The sequence below is a fragment of the Pelecanus crispus genome, chromosome Z (assembly GCF_030463565.1).
Source record: "Pelecanus crispus isolate bPelCri1 chromosome Z, bPelCri1.pri, whole genome shotgun sequence".
Taxonomy (NCBI): domain Eukaryota; kingdom Metazoa; phylum Chordata; class Aves; order Pelecaniformes; family Pelecanidae; genus Pelecanus; species Pelecanus crispus.
In genome coordinates, this window is record NC_134676.1 from 30,215,802 (window position 1) to 30,231,974 (window position 16,173).

Genomic DNA, 16,173 nt, shown 5'->3' on the forward strand with positions numbered 1-16,173 from the left:
CCTCTGGATTAAGTCTATTCTGAGAGAAAGACAGAGACAGAAGCTAAGATGTAAATGGCAGTTAGAAATCACCCTTTTGAGACCTCAATAAAAATGGGTAAATGTTTGGATCTTTGGAGTTCTCCTGAATTAAAAGTAGGTATAGTTCCAGTGATCACTAAAACACTGTCACATGGAAGCACACACAGAAACAAATGCAGGAGTAAATCTTTCTGGGATTTTGATTTTTTTTCAACACCATGTAACGAGCTGTACCTACAGATTCCACAAGTAAATAATTCAAATCTTTCTGCCATTCAATATCAGAAAAGTCAATTACTCATATACTAGAAGTGACATATACATGCTGCTCCTTCAGTAAGTAAATAACTTCTGCTGCTACTTACTCATCAGAAAAAAACTGCCTACAGAACAGTGGCAATGTGTGTCAGATTTTCATTCTGTGGACACAGAAGATGCACACCTAAATGCAGCTGAGCACAGCTAAACAAGCCATGGTTGTAGCAGAATTGTCCTATCAACTGCATAAAGTCCTGTGCCTTTTCCTTATTCTGCTCACCTGCAGTAGTAGTGCCGGCCAAATTTTGTCCAGTGATCCCTGACAATTTCCTCCACACTCTGCTTTCGAGCCGCTAGGATTGACAGCCAAACTAGCACAGCCCATAGTCCATCTTTCTCTCGAAGGTGATCGGACCCTGAAGAGACATACATAAAGCATGTTATTTGGTATCACTGCAAGTCAGAAAACAAGGTAAAGAGGCTGGGCAAATGTCTCATTTAACTTCGCATGTCACATAACAGTAATCAACAGTACTAACCTTGGCAACTCTGATATCTTCCAGACAGACAACCAGAACTAATGTTTAAAATGTGATTTATTTATATATGACAAAGTCCATACTCCTAAGGTTAAATAAAAAGAGGTACAAGTATTTGAATAGAAATGGTAGTAGTGGAAAAATATTTTCAGTCATGGTTCCTGCTCACTGACACACAGGGTGTTCTCACACCTCTGGTACTGTTTCACAGAACCGGGCTAGATATGCAAACCCCTGGGCATGAACCAGAATGTTCTGAATTATGTGAGTCAAGTTCAACAGCATCTCCTTGTCTCTGCAGATGTTCACCTGTCAAGCTGCAGAGAATTAATTTTCCCATTCACAGAATCACAGAATCATAGAATCATTTAAGTTGGAAAAGACCTTTAAGATCATCCAGTCCAACCATTAACCTAACATTACCAAGTCCACCACTAAAACCAATTAAGGGTAGAGTAGCAACCCCACACCTCCTGGCTTGGTGACTGCATCATTTCTAATGAAAGTAAAAACGAGGAATCATTAAGATTGGAAAGGATCTCTAAGATCATCATTCCAATCATCAACCCAACACCACCATGCCCACTAAACCATGTCACAAAGGGCCACATCTACATGTTTTTTGAACTATTCCAGGGATGGGGACTCCACCACCTCTCTGGGCAGCCTGTTCCAATGCTTGACTACTCTTTCCGTGAAGAAATTTTTCCTAGTATCCAATCTAAACATCCCCTGGCGCAGCTTGAGCCATTTCTTCTCATCCTATCGTTATCTACTTGGGAGAAGAGACCAACACCCACCTCGCTACAACCTCCTTTCAGGTAGTTGTAGAGAGCAATAAGGTCACCCCTCAGCCTCCTCTTCTCCAGGCTAAACAACCCCAGTTCCCTCAGCCACTCCTCATAAGGCCTGTGCTCCAGACCCTTCACCAGCTTCGTTGCCCTTCTCTGAACACACTCCAGCACCTCAATGTCTTTCTTGTATTGAGGGGCCCAAAACTGGACGCAGTATACCAGGGGCGGCCTCACCAGCGCTGAGTACAGGGGCATAATCACCTCCCTGCTCCTGCTGGTCGCACTATTCCTGATACAAGCCAGGATGCTGTTGGCCTTCTTGGTCACTTGGGCACACTGCTGGCTCATGTTCATCCGGCTGTCAACCAGCCTTTGTGGCCCTTTTTCATTCCATGAAAAATGAAGATTTCCAGAATATTCATGACCTCCCATCAGGGCAAAAAACAAGACCCTGAAAAAATGCTTCTGGAAAAAAAACCCTAAACCAAAGAATAGCACTTCTTCCCCTTTCTATATTTCTCCATACCTCTCAGTGGTAAAGATGTTTGGATGCTCTAGATCTAAATCCCCTCCACTGATCCAACAGTGGAGACTAAAAACAATTTTGGAATACCCCACAGGATTTAGCACATACTCTTCAGATATAGGAGGCACAAGTTCAAGTCTATTATCTGAATTCAAAAGAGCATAGACTTGATCTTGCACTTCCCATGTCCAAAACCAGAATGCCAACTTGGAGTAATAGGTTGCTCTACAACAGATGTGTAACGTATCTCAACCAGAAATAATCTCTCTGAAGCTAAGCTTTGCCTGTTAAAACGAATGCATCAATCAGCAGAAAGTTTAAATCAAATCAGTATTTTCTAACAAAAGATTGTTTCATGGAAAGGTTCTTGGTCATCTCAGCAAGTGCCCTCTCCTTTTGGACAATTTAGAACAAGCTTCTGTGACAATATGTATCTAACCCAGACTTCCAAAAAATCACAAAGAAATATGCATGAGAATCAACACAAAGCAAGATCCAAGACATCTGATGCTCAGTAGGTACTGATGACAACTATATAAGCTAAGAGACTCAAGAAACTTGAAGAGACATCAAATATGTGGCCATTGCTCTGGCATAGTAATACTAGATTTGTTTGACGTTTGTTAGCTGCAACCTTATCATTTTCTGTCTAGTCACACATTATTGAAACCCTGAGTCCAAAGCAAGTACAGTAATTCACAAGTTTTGTTTCTTCCATGAATTACCTACTGATCAGGGAGGCAACCAGTTGGACTATCTGCGCCCTTAGAATATACTTAGCAAAATCCTCCAGAAACGAATCTAAGAAGTGTGAGGTTGAAAACCTGTTTTATGAAATACCCTCCTTCCTCAAACACAAAAATCCTGAGGCAGCAAGAGTGCTTTGCAGTGCTGTGGTTTTACATAACAGCCTGCAAGGTCTACACAGTCATCTGTCAAAACGGCTGGCTGTGTTTTGCTACTGGCAGAGGACATGGTTCCTGTAATATAAATTGATGCACTGAAGCAGTTAATCCCATGAAAAACTGTCAACAGAAAATTACAGACATATAAGGAAAACAGCAAGACGTGCAGAGAGCCACCGTGATTCCTAGGGCTCGGTCTTGACGTCCATCTTCCAGTCACTGCTGCTGCCTTGGACTTGCAGTCCCTCTTCTTGGGAGAGAGCAACAGTCGCGGTAGCAGCTGCTACTCATAGACATTTGCTAAGAGCCCGTCGTCCTGGGCCTGCCACAGCTTTGCCTCCGACTTCGTCTTCTTGCATTACATTCAGCCCTGGAGGGTGTAGACCTCCAACACCCTGAATCTAACATTAAGGTAGTTAACTACCACAGAGTTAAGTAAATGCAAATTACTATTTCAGCACAATAACAGAGTTGTATAGGAAAGATAACTGAAGACTTGTGAAGAGGAAAAAGACTTACATGAAGATTACATTTGTGTCTTTGAGTTAGATAATGCAGAAAACAAGGACACTGAATATTGTAGATGGATTTAAGAGCTGAGACAGATGGTAATGTTCCTTTGCATTTGCAAAGTAGCTGTCAGGACAGTAGGAATACTTTCTTTCTGCCACTTTTTATCTGCCTTGATCTGTAATCTGTGAGCAAGAGCAGTCGCCCACCACAAAGGCCAGAGCTATGGGCAGGTCCTCGAGGAGCTTCTGTAGGAAGAGCGACAGCTCACTGTTCCCTGCTCCCGAGTCCTGGGTCCTCTGAAAGCATGGAGTACCAACTAATCAGAAGAAAAAGGGCAGGGTTATTTATGAGCTCTCATAGCTTTGCAAATAGCCTTAGATAAGAAAGGAAAACAAATGTCCCTCCACACGAAGTCAGCCCCAGACAATGAGGTCCTCACCTTTTCTACTCCCTTGTTGTGATAACACTCTAGATCAGCTGAAGGATGCCTTCCACAGAAACACCAGCAATATGGCCTATGGATAATAAAGTCGGCTTACTCGTAGGCAAAGCAGACAGCATGGTCACAATCATTGTTATTGTAGCCAAGAGTCTGTCCCCAGATAACGGTGCAGGTTTCTGCCACTGCCACCAAGAGAGTCCTAGAATAGAGCTGTCGCTTCCCACCAGTGCCCATCATTCCTCTGGTAGCAGCAGGAAAAGTCACCAGGTCACCACCGGAGCTGGGGGCTCCCTGGGGACTGGGAGCCCTGGGGTCTCGCCCAGGGCGGCAGGGCAGGGCCCACCCCACTGCCCCAGCCCGGGGCAGCCCAGCCACAGGGCACCAGGGCAGCCGCAGACCCGGGCACCAGGCACCTCCCTGGGACAGGGGTGGGCTGAGGCCAGGCCAGGATGTGGGACCACGCATAGGCCTGGCACTGGGGCCCCACGGCCGGGCAGGGCAGGGCTGTGGGGAGCAGGAGACCGGCCCTGCTGCAGCATCACTGGGGCTGATGTGGGGTTCTGGGCCGTGGGCAGGTGGGGGAGCCCCAGAGGGTTGGGCAGGGCCCTGGTAACAGCAAGCTCACCCCACCATGGTTCTTCCTTTCCTTCTTAACCTGCTTGCCTCTCCTTTCAGCCATTCATCCTGAGTACTGAGAAATTCAATTTCACCTAAAAAGTCATCTTTTGCTAATAGTACCAGCAACTTAAACACCTTAAGTGTCTCAACAGACACCAGCAAGCAGTGGAGACACGGTACTGAGCTAAACACCTCAGCAATTTGTTCCAGTCTAAACAATCATTTATTCTCCTGTTGTGTAACACTCTGCAGACTGCAGGCCAACAAATTGCACAGTGAAAGGCATAGCATTCATTCAGCAAAATGGTCTATACATCATGACATCTGTGCAACGGTCTGAACTGAGCACCAAAGAAGAGATGAGTTTTGATTTAACAAATCCTTCAAGGATGTTTCATTGAACCAAAATGGTCCAGTGAAACATGGACAGAAGAATTTTTGGAAAGCTCTCTGTTGCGCTCTGAGCCTTGTTCTGGCATGGCTTAAGCTCATAAATCTCTATGAAGAGGGATGAGTGTATACACGTATCATTCTTCTGATCCATTTAGCAGCTTTAGCATGTGCTGTGTCCTTGTGTGTCCTTCAGGAGGACATACAGATTGTTGCTTCTCTGCAAAGAGAAAGCATTGGAGGAAAGTAATCCAGAAGCAAAAGTCTGGATGGAAAAGCTGGACACAACCCAATTGTTCCAGAATCAAAAGTCACTGATTAAAAATTCTAGCCTGATCTGAGTAGACAGACCTGTGCCCAAGCAGTGTCTCAGTTCATTATTCTTAATAGGAAGAAAACTGACAACTGAGATTTCTCAGAACTTGTTTACTCCACCTGTTTTATTTCACCAGCATAGCCATCAACTGGGTTACTATATGCACATATGTCATTCTGTTTCTTGCCCTTCTTTCTTTTAGCAAATTAAAATGTATTACTGAAACTCTGTTAGTCAACTCTGTTTTTCACCTACTGTACCATTGTCTGTAGGTGTCTTTGCTCTCTCTCTCTGTCTTATTCCTACTGCCCAGCTGACATGGTAGAAACTCTAGGGAGGGAGCTTGTCCTGCTGCCTCAGTTCAGCTAACACCATTCTTCCTTGCTTTATAAATCCAGTATCTACTGCTGTGGATCTGCAGAGGCAGAGCTGCCCTGTGCAAAGGGATCAAGTAAAAGGTGCCTCGCAACTATGCGTTCCTGAGATTGCAATACTAACAGTCCTCCTGGCTTGCTCAGCACTCTCACCAATAATTCTCACTGATACTTTCAATTGAAATATCCAAGGCATTAATGAATTCCAAACTCTGTTTAAGGAGCTGAAGCAGAAAGAGACAACAGAACAGCAGAGTCAACAAATATTTTTCTGATTATCCCATTATATTTAATTTGCCATCGGTAGGAGAAATTATAATAACTGCAACTACTTCAACAACTTATTTTTAAGTTAATTTGTCATACATTTCTCCACATAACAGTAACAAAAGTTATTTTTTTACTACTGCAACAGTCAATTGCTATGGCCGGACTCCGAGCAAACAATCTGGAAAAAACTGTTTAGAGCATGTTCCCATTCATAAAGAAGTACTTAGCTTAAGCAGGCTTAAACTGAAGTAAAGTCTTGAGAGGCAGCAGCCTAAGAAATAAAGTAAGATTAAGCAAAAATGTTCATATTATGATTTTTCTGATACTGGAAAGCTGTTGGGCATTCAGGCTGTCTTTTACATGTCTAACTCATTCTGTATCTGAGATTTCCAATTCTCATAGAGACAGTGAGCCCTGAGGGTCATATGCATGAACAAAATGTAATTGCTTTTCCCTAAATTAGTCATCTATGTCTAGTGTACTGCGTTCTGTAAATGTGATTTTAAAACAAAAACCTGACTGAAGCAAGTATACAAAATCACAGTAAATAGTTTTGCTTGCACACACTTTGAGTCTTACAAATTTATCATCCAGCAGTCTGAAACTTGATGATATTTTAGGCAAATGGAGATTTAGGGACAATCTGATCTGTTCTTTTATTCAAGTTAATGAGGTTATGCTGGATTTGTGTTACTGTAACAGATAACACCAAACAACTCTTTTAAGGCTTTCATTCATTTCAGCAGCAGCACATTTTTACATTATCCACTAGTTCTTCTTCTACATAATCTTGCAGGAAAAGGCAGCTGATGTTAATAGCATCTGGAAATTCGGAGATAATGCATGCAAATTTATGAAAGATGTGGCGATTACTGAAGTGGCTTAAACTGCAGAAAGATAAATCAGCCACACAGCTCTCCTAATCCTGATTAATAGTTTGCTGATGAAATTTAGAAACTAATTGCTGCTGCTGACGCCCTTCTCTGAACTGTGTCCTGGGCATTAGTCATAGAACAAGAAAGCTACTAACCTCATCTGACAAGCTCCTCATACTGCTACAAAAATGGAAGAAGTTTTTAAAGCATTGGTTGAGGTCCAAGATCAGCTGCCAGAAAACAAGTCTGGGAAACACAGCCCTACGGGATGTTTTTGAAATCTTTTGTCCTTTTATAGCAGAAAATTTGCTTTTATTTACTTGCCAGAGCAAAATCCCTTACATTATAAAATCAGGGCTCTGTATTATTTGGAAATTTCAGCTGGGCTGGATTACCTGGGTACACAAGCAATTGGTCTCCTGTGCTGTTCAGTTAGTTTGATGACAGAATGTGGATCTGTAAAACCCCTTTCTCTAGCACAGAACAGCAAGTTTCTTACTCTGATCAGCTGAATGGTACATTTCTTTAAATATTCCACACTGAAAGCTAAAGAAGTGCCAAGCTTCAGCTCCCTAAATAGATATGATTGAGGGGAAAGCTGTAAAATTGACTCAAATGCCCAATACTGGCAGAAACTGGTGAGGGTCACGCAGCTTAGGACATTACTAAAAGATTTGCAATAAGGTAAATATTTATTGCTAAAAACAGCTCGCATCACTGAAGTATTGGTCATCTACAGACCAGACTGCATTTTACAAGTAAATGTCCTGGCATATGAGATATTTTCAGACAGCTGCATTGAATTGAAAGATGATAAGGAAACTGAGGCAGGGAGAAAAACAAACTTGAGGCATCATAGTCATTGCATAATCACCCTGTAGGCACTGTCACGATTCATTTACACAGTAACTACACATGCACTGAGGAATTTAAATGAAGTGCTCAAGTTGTCTGGATGCCCATGGGATTGAATCTTGAGGGTTCAGATTAGCCTTTAGATGGCGTTGGCTTAAATGGGAGGTCAGGAGGCTTTCTGCACTGATGCTGCAGGTACAACAAAGCTCACCTGACCAGAACATGCCAGGATGCACAGATTAAATATTGCTATAAGGCAGCTCTCCATGATGGCCAGCGATACATTGTTCAAGCACCCTTAGAATTCACAAGAGACAGAATTTATCAGGAAGCTGAAAAATTAACAATAGGATAGGAGAACCTCATTAAGACAGGAACACAGAGAGTCCTAGGAATGCAGAGACTGGTCTGAGGTCCGGAGACAGGAGCTGCAAAATTGGGAAAGAGGCTATAATACAAAATGCAATTGGTTTAGGGCCCTACAGAAGGATACAAGTGAAGGAAAAAAAGACACAGGTAAGAACAGAGAGAAGTTAGAGGAATTATCTTGCCTACCTAGAAGAACAGACAAACTCCAGAGGCCCTTCCTGGACCTCTGTGAGACACCTGTCCCTCTTTCCCAACTTCAGCAAGCACCTGATAGGGCAATAAAGTGAGGCCAACACAGATCACAATGCCCTCAGTGTTTCAGTAGATCAAGCCCTGAAACCATTTCTCTTGATTCCTATATAACTGATCTGCAGGGATAAAGTGCACCAACGCTTGGGACAGCCTGCTTAGCAAGACCTGAACATGCCTTTTCAATGTGCTAGGGAAATCTGATGTTTGGCTTTTTTTATAACTGCACCGTGAAATTTTAATGACAAGTCTCCTTAAAGGAGGCAAGGCTTCCACCAAGCAACTAAAGATTCTTCCCTTCTCCCTGAGACAGAAAGCATCTGCAAGAGTTCTACTCAATGTCACCAGATGAAGATGGTCTAGGAGCCTTACTTCCCATGCAGAAACAGGCCTGAGGCAGTGGTTGTTATGCCATATGGCACATAGAGGCCACCCTGATTGACTTACATACCTCTACAGATAAAACTGCATGCAGCAGGAGATACTGCACTCTGTGGGCTAAGGTACCCAAGATGTACTTCAGCCTATGGGAACTCACCATCAAACTCCTACAAGCTCCTTCCAATAAAAATACACACTTCCCTTTCTTCAGCATGATGATGAAGGCAGGAGTTTTTTCAAAATCATTTGGGTGCTAATGAGGACATACTGATGTCTCAAGACCTCCCAAGTTTCATGGAAGTATTTGGTTTTGGATGAGCAGGAGGAACTTCAGTATTTAGAGGGAAGGGTTACAGAACTGGCCTGGTGAAACAGCATCAAAAAGCAGTGAGAGCTGAAAACTCCCCAGCCCAGACCTCTCATGGGCAAATGGAGATGCAGTCTAACAATGCACCACAACGAATGGCAGTACATTTGAAAGGTACAAGATCTTCCTGCCCCTCTCTCCAAGTTAGAACTCACTCGGTGACCTTGCAGAACACCCTTTCAAAATATCTATTCAAAAGATACATTCAAGGCAATACAAATCTGTGCCAGTCACAGCAATTAAGTCAAGGCATCCAGGTTGCTAATTCAGGTTCCTATGCACAGCAGAAAGAAAGTAAAAATTAATTATTAATTTAAATTATCTTACTTTTTACAGATGGACACCCAAAGAAATGTAACACATTTTTGGTTCTTCCATCATAGTCCATTCAGATACTTACAGACAGTTAACGACAGGCTAACACATAAAATGGCATGTCTATGGCTTAAAGGTATCCTCATTTTAGAAAAGCAGCATTCTGCCCTAGTCGACCTTAACCAACAAACTTAATCTTAGACTTAACTCAGTCAAAGCAAAATGAAATTTGTAACCAGGTTTAACTGCATGATAAATTATTTTCTATGAAAACCTGTAGCCAATGAATTATACACCAAAATGAAGAGCTCCATGGAACCTACATCAAAATATAGAAGAAATTACTAGCCAGGCAAAAGGTTAAGTTATTCGGATATGTGCTCATTCAAAAACACTTGTTACATAACCTTACTAATAAATAAAAAGAAAAATAATTTTTCTGCTAGAATCCAAGAAATAAAAAAAGAAACACTGTGAAATTTATTCAGTTTTTCTTATAAACCAAAACCATGTTCGTGCAAATTTACAGACAACATATTTTAATTGTTTGCTCTAATGCTTTCTGTCAGTACTGAATTCAGAAGGGCCCAAATTTGTCTTTCATTCTGCATTCTTTTGTCTGACTGGTTCTTGGGACAGATAAGGCAGAAATACTTAGGGAAAACACAGATGCTGACATGTAACTGAATTTCTTCTAATGATGGTTTTATCTGAATTTTGGTAATTGTGATGTTCCAAAAAGGGACACCTGCAACAGGCTGGGTTAGACATACCATTAGACATACCAATCCTCATACTTTGTACACTGAATCACATCAGGAAAAAACATGTGATTTTTCCATACAGGCAAAATCCCTCCAAATGCTGTTGCAGTCTGTGAAAAGACTATTATAGGGGAACCAGTGAGACCTTTCTGCATTATGTTCAAGTCAGAAGACTGAGTGCCAGGCACCTTCAAAAGCTGTGTGGGCAGTGATTAAGATTGCCTATGGCTTCTGAATGTCCATCTTCCACATTCTTCATACCTCAAGGTACTAGACACCAGAGTTGCAAGAAGACCCTCAAGATGTGAACAACTGGCAGTTCTCTGTTTCAGCACAAGACACAGTTAATTTGCTGATTCTTTTGTCTTTGACTTGAGACACCCAGGAAAATTAAAAGTTGTCATTAAAAGTCTGTAGAAATTTTTGATTACATATTACTTACCAGTGCCAAAGCTTTCCTCTCCACAAAGTGAGCAACGTCCAGAGTCCATGAGATTGGAAAAATATCGCCATCCTGCTGGTGTCTCATACACAGGAATCTTCATTACTTTTGCCACTCTGGAAAAGACACAATAAAACATCACAGGATTAAGACACTGGTTTTTTTACATATGGCCTGAGATCAGCTGAGGAATATTCTAGGTCTTGCTACATGTCCTGACAGCTGGGCTATAAGTAATAAAAAAAACAAAACAGATCAATGGCATCATTCAAAACCGATCCTTGTCTCAGAACCTGACTTCAACCAGAGCCCAGGTATGTTTACACACTAAGTGTAGTATTTCGGAAAATGTAGGACCTCAGCTCAATAGGATTTACCAGTATCTTTCTCTTGTTATTGAGCAAGAAACAGTTACATCTAGAGATACACAGTTTTGTTACACTAGTATTTTAATGAAAGTTAAAGCACCATGTTGAAGTACCTTCCTTTACAAAACACAGGTGGCCAACATCGATATGCTTGAAAGACACTTTTACTTCTGTTCATGTGTTCAAAGCCAGGACAATACAGGAATGTTTCCATGATGCAGCATCTCTGAAAAAGCCTTCCCAGTCTCAACCTGAGTCTGAACTTTCCCTGTCTCCTCTGATGCACCTATATAAAATACTCCTAGCTGGCTGACCTGCCAGTATTTCCAAGAACCAAATAAACCACTATATAAGCTGGATGTGCTTTCCCTTCCCCAGGCTGTTAACTGGTAATTAAACCTGTCATAAACTATAATGAAAAAATCTTTTCTTGGACTAAAAAACAAGAAAGAAGAAAAAAACAAATCCTCTAAGGAACCCACTACAAAGCTGTGATTTATGCAGAATGAATATTACCATTATTTTTGTTTCTAATTATATTTGCTTGTTTTCATTGTGTGCATAGGATTTTCAGAGCCAACTGGTTTTTAATACAAAAAATATTAATTGAGATAAAGTCAAGAAATTTGACTGACTAAAAAGGACCCTACAATCTTCCTAGGACTGCTGCAGCAATCACACCTAACAAACGTTTCCTGAATTCCACCCCCACAGAAGAACACTTGATGTGAGACAACTTAAATTTTAACTGCAGTCAAGCACAGGCAAAGCAGATCAATCAAAGCGGGATTCAATACACAACACAATCCACCTAAAAGTTACATGTCAAGGTGAAAGCAGTCACCTCCCTGATCAACAGAGACACCTGTTTTCAGACAGTCCATCACACTGTCTTAAAGTAGGTGTGTAAGGTAGATGGGATGAACTCTCCAAATACGCAAATACTGACCCTTTCAAAAGCTGGTACATAAGTGTACCTAAACGACAGTGCAGCCCTTAAGTATTCTCTCTGAAATTGTTAAATTGCTAATCAGCACTGGTATTAAGTCTCCAAATCCACATTTTTTTGTGTGTGTGTAACAAATATCCATTGCTATCTAAGTCTCGTCCTATTCAGCCTAGATGTTCATTTTTATACTTATATATTACATCTAAAAAGAGTGTTTTTAAAATGAGATAGAGTAAGAATTGCTGATACTTATTTTAAAAGAGCTAAAGAGGTACCTGGAGAAAAAAATATTATCAAAATGTTTAATCTTAAACTCAGTTTTCATGTCTCTAGTTTAGAGGTAGAGGCAAGTGTATACCTCCTTGTGTTTATACAGCACTAGCTTTATTATTGGCCCTTAGAAATGCTGCTGTATAAGGGAGGTCATTCAGTGCAGAGATGAACAGGTTTCTGGCTGGCTCTGAAAAAAATCAAGAACATAAAATGATTTAATCTCTGAGTGACAGTAACTGCAGGCTGGGAACAGGACTGTACTGCCAAAAACTAGAAAACAATCAACCAGAAAACAATGGCTAACACGCTGGAAGAGCAAAACCAATTCTCTTGAGGTAGCCTAACAATACAGCAGGAATATTTCTGCTTGCAGAAATGTTCCCATATCCTGGTCCTGTTTTGGAGAAGGAAATCCTTTCCCTTTCACTTTTCTGTATTCCTCTAGTCTGGGGACAAACAGCCTTGGACGGACCCATCTTGAGCAGCACCAAAGATTTCCAGGGACTGTAATGGTTTTCAAAGACTTCTACGCACTAGGCTAGCACCGAAAATACAGATGTTGATTCTGTTGGCATTGGGCTTACTTTAAACTAAGCCTTTCAAAGAAACAAACAAATAAACATAATATGCATACAAACATATACATACAAAGCTTATAGTGAAATATGACATATTGTTCCTTGCAATATTTTTTTGTTCTTGACTCTTAAGATTTTAACAGAGTAAATAAGCAGAAGCACACTAAAAAGTAAGCATACTCTTTTTTTAATTGCCATTTTACTGAACTAAAGAATCGTCACTGGAAGTCTCAATAAATGCAGATTGTGCCTTTATGCAACCTATAGACATTTAAGGTGAATGATCACCCCAGGAAACATGAGAGGTGTTCCCGTAGGAAGATGCAAAAAACTCTCAAAGCTGCAGACTCAGAGAAATAATGTGTTGCATCAGATCAAACAAATAACAATGCAAACTACAGAGAAATACCCTCAGAGGAAGGAAACTTCCTTAACTGGGAAATTGCTAGATCTTCAAAGCCAGGGATGGGGAATGGATTTTTAATGCTCCTACATCTACATCTTTCTTATCAAGAAATACGACTGGTATGACTTCAGTGCACAGAAAGTTTAAAAAAAACCAAACCAAAACAAAACAAAACAATCTTCATTTACAAAAACTTTTTGCTTTACATTCACCAAACTGCTGTCTTGAGACAAAATGACAAAATCAGAGCTTTCAGTCACTGGTACACCAAGTAGCTAGATTTTTTTTAAAAAAAGTGCCAGCTGAGACAAAAGGGTAGCATCTCTTCTGGACCAAAATTTGAAAATTAGTTTACGTACCACTGAAGATTTCTAGCACTACCTAATGCAGCATATGACTTCATGACAAGCTTGAAAGATACTAAGGAAATATTTTATTCTACTAGGCAACAAAATGCTTAGGATGAGGGTTTCTGGAACTTGTAATTCTGCAAGAACAATTGCTGGTGAGTGACAGTAAGGTTTTTGTTTTATCTATAACAAATCACAGATCCATTAAGTACAATCCATAATGTTTTTAGCAATATATCTTCACAGGACAGTTCAAATAAATCTATATATACACAGCTTTTTAAGTTTCTCTTCTTTCTGTACATTTACACTGGAGTCCCACAATCTAGGAGTTAGAAATGGAAAGTCAAGTGGTTACCATAAAGATTTTGGTTTTTATATGAGATCTCTTGGTCAGACAGGATACTACTTCTCTCAGAAAGGGAGTCTTGGAACTGGTGCTGCAAAGGGTTTATATCTTGCAGAGGTCTCACTCATCAGAGTAAATTTTATATGTCCTTATACATATGAGAGATACATATATATAAAGAGATGTATCATCAACAAGATACTGATGCAGTAGTGCTCCTGTAAGGGCAATACCTCAGTCTCTGAGTTCTCTGGATGAACATGTTAGCTGTCAAAAGGCCCAACCTGACAGATGGAATATACTTCCAGAGCAATTCAAAATAAAAAACTGGAAGAAAATACTCCACATGAATAGGTTCATTTTCCTAGTCTATTTGAAGTAAGAGTATTTATGTCTAACCACACAGTTGATATACCTGTGTTTATATGTTCCATGAGTATGACCTATGAAGAAGGAATACAACAAACCATGGACATTCTGGTTCTTGTCACCTCAGACATTTAATGGGACTGACTTCAAACACTATTCTTGCTTGCCTTCTTTCAGCATAAGTGCTCACTACATCAATGAGATTTTACAATACAGTTTCTTCTGTCTGTGTGTAGAACTAATTAGCTCTTGCTAGACTGGGAAACAGGGTATTTACACTTGGACCTAAACTGAAGGGCAATCACCTTAGTTATTCTGCCCATATCAGAGTTAAAGGTATTTCTGTTCCCAGTCTGCTGAAATACTAATTGAAGAGGAAAAAAAAAATCAAAGAAGATGCACATCTGAATATCCCAGATCTTCTTCCTTATACTTCATAGCCATATGCATGTCACCTAACTAGGAAAACAGAGGGTACAGGACCCTTGATAGCCCAAATTATTTTCTTTGGAATTACAGTGAAAATATTATCCTGCCTAAACTGTGTAAAAATATAACTTTCCATTGGAAAAAAAAAAAGTTCTCTTATTTAAAAGGGTTAAAGGAATATCCTTGTGATACCTTTATTTCAGTTTTCCACCCAGTGGAGACAACAGACTATTTTTCACAGATGGGCTAATAAAGCAAAGTGGTCCTTGAGGGTATCTCCCAGTCACTGTGGTTTTGCACTAGCAAAACACCACTGACTTCAGCAGAATTATCCTGACTTACAGTAACGAAAGTCAGAGGGAAGTTTGCTCCAACCTGTTCTCTACAATGCCACAAAAAGTCCTGATGAATACACATCATTCAGATACAACAAATGGCCTGCGGCAAGCTGACTTTCTTGTGCCCAGTGAAAGTTTTATAACTTCTGAGAATAGATCAGTCAATCAAACAAAATTATCCTGCCAATGTCGTGACACCTGTTCACCACAAAGATAAAGGTCACAACACTGGGGGAAGGGCTTTCTTTGACAGGTCTCAGAAACTGTGTAAATGACTGGCTAGAGTCTTGCATTGTAGGTGAAATGCTGGCTAGCGTAAAGTGCCACATCGCATTCATTCTGGAGTCTTAACTTGGAGGAAGAAAGAGATATTTATGAAAGAATCACTAAAGAAGCAGCTATTGCATGTCCTTGCCCCTCTTGTCTTCCACCACCTGTAGGTATCAGCTGCATGTGTGAAAGATGCTCACAGATACTTAGGTGAGCAAGCTTCAAAACACAGACTGGTGTTTCATGGACACATTTTTTTCCAATCCTACTCCCCTCTGTGGAGCCAGCACTGAGGTAAACAAGGTGCTGTAATTTAGAGAGCAACAAGCATGATCCTGCAGAAGGCTAAGCACTCTTGGGCCCTAACAAACAGGAACTGAAGGAATTTGTGGGACAGACATGTGGGCCACTGAAATATAGTGTGTGGTAGCAGCATTTTGTAAGAGATCAAACCTCTGTAATGGCTTCTTTCAGAGTTACTGTCTACAGAAGAAAAAGGTTTCATACTGTGTCTTCTAAATCTCTACTTAGCCACTCAAGTAGACTGTGTTATCTAATCTCCAGCTGATAAAAGCCTCATTTGATTCAAGGCCTGAAGCATATTTTATTTTAAAGACAAGACTATGGTTTGACTGAAACTAAGAAAACCAGTTTTTCTTCCCACTTCTGTAGTCTTTCTTCACACAAAGAATGAAAAATATCTCAAGTAAGGATCTGCATCTGATTTATCAAGAAAATAATTTCTCTAGCTGAAGATAACAGTCTTCACACAGTCTAACCTTGCCATTTGTATTTTATTGTGTTTTATTTGATATTTTACTGCCTGAAATGCTTTAAAATTTTTGTAACACTCTGGATGCTTCTGAAATCAAAACAATTGACATATGTTTGCCTACGTCAATTTTTCCATC

General features: G+C 40.5%; 1 protein-coding gene across 1 annotated transcript in view; it reads right to left on the reverse strand.

The window, feature by feature from the left end:
- PGM5 (phosphoglucomutase 5) overlaps positions 1–16,173 on the reverse strand; it is a 75,365-nt gene that overhangs the window by 16,407 nt on the left and 42,785 nt on the right. The window contains exons 7-8 of the mRNA XM_075726602.1: positions 10,584–10,699; positions 560–695 (exon numbers count right to left, since the gene is read on the reverse strand). Of these exons, the coding sequence (XP_075582717.1) occupies positions 560–695; positions 10,584–10,699 (252 nt within the window). The remainder of the gene's footprint in view (positions 1–559; positions 696–10,583; positions 10,700–16,173) is intronic.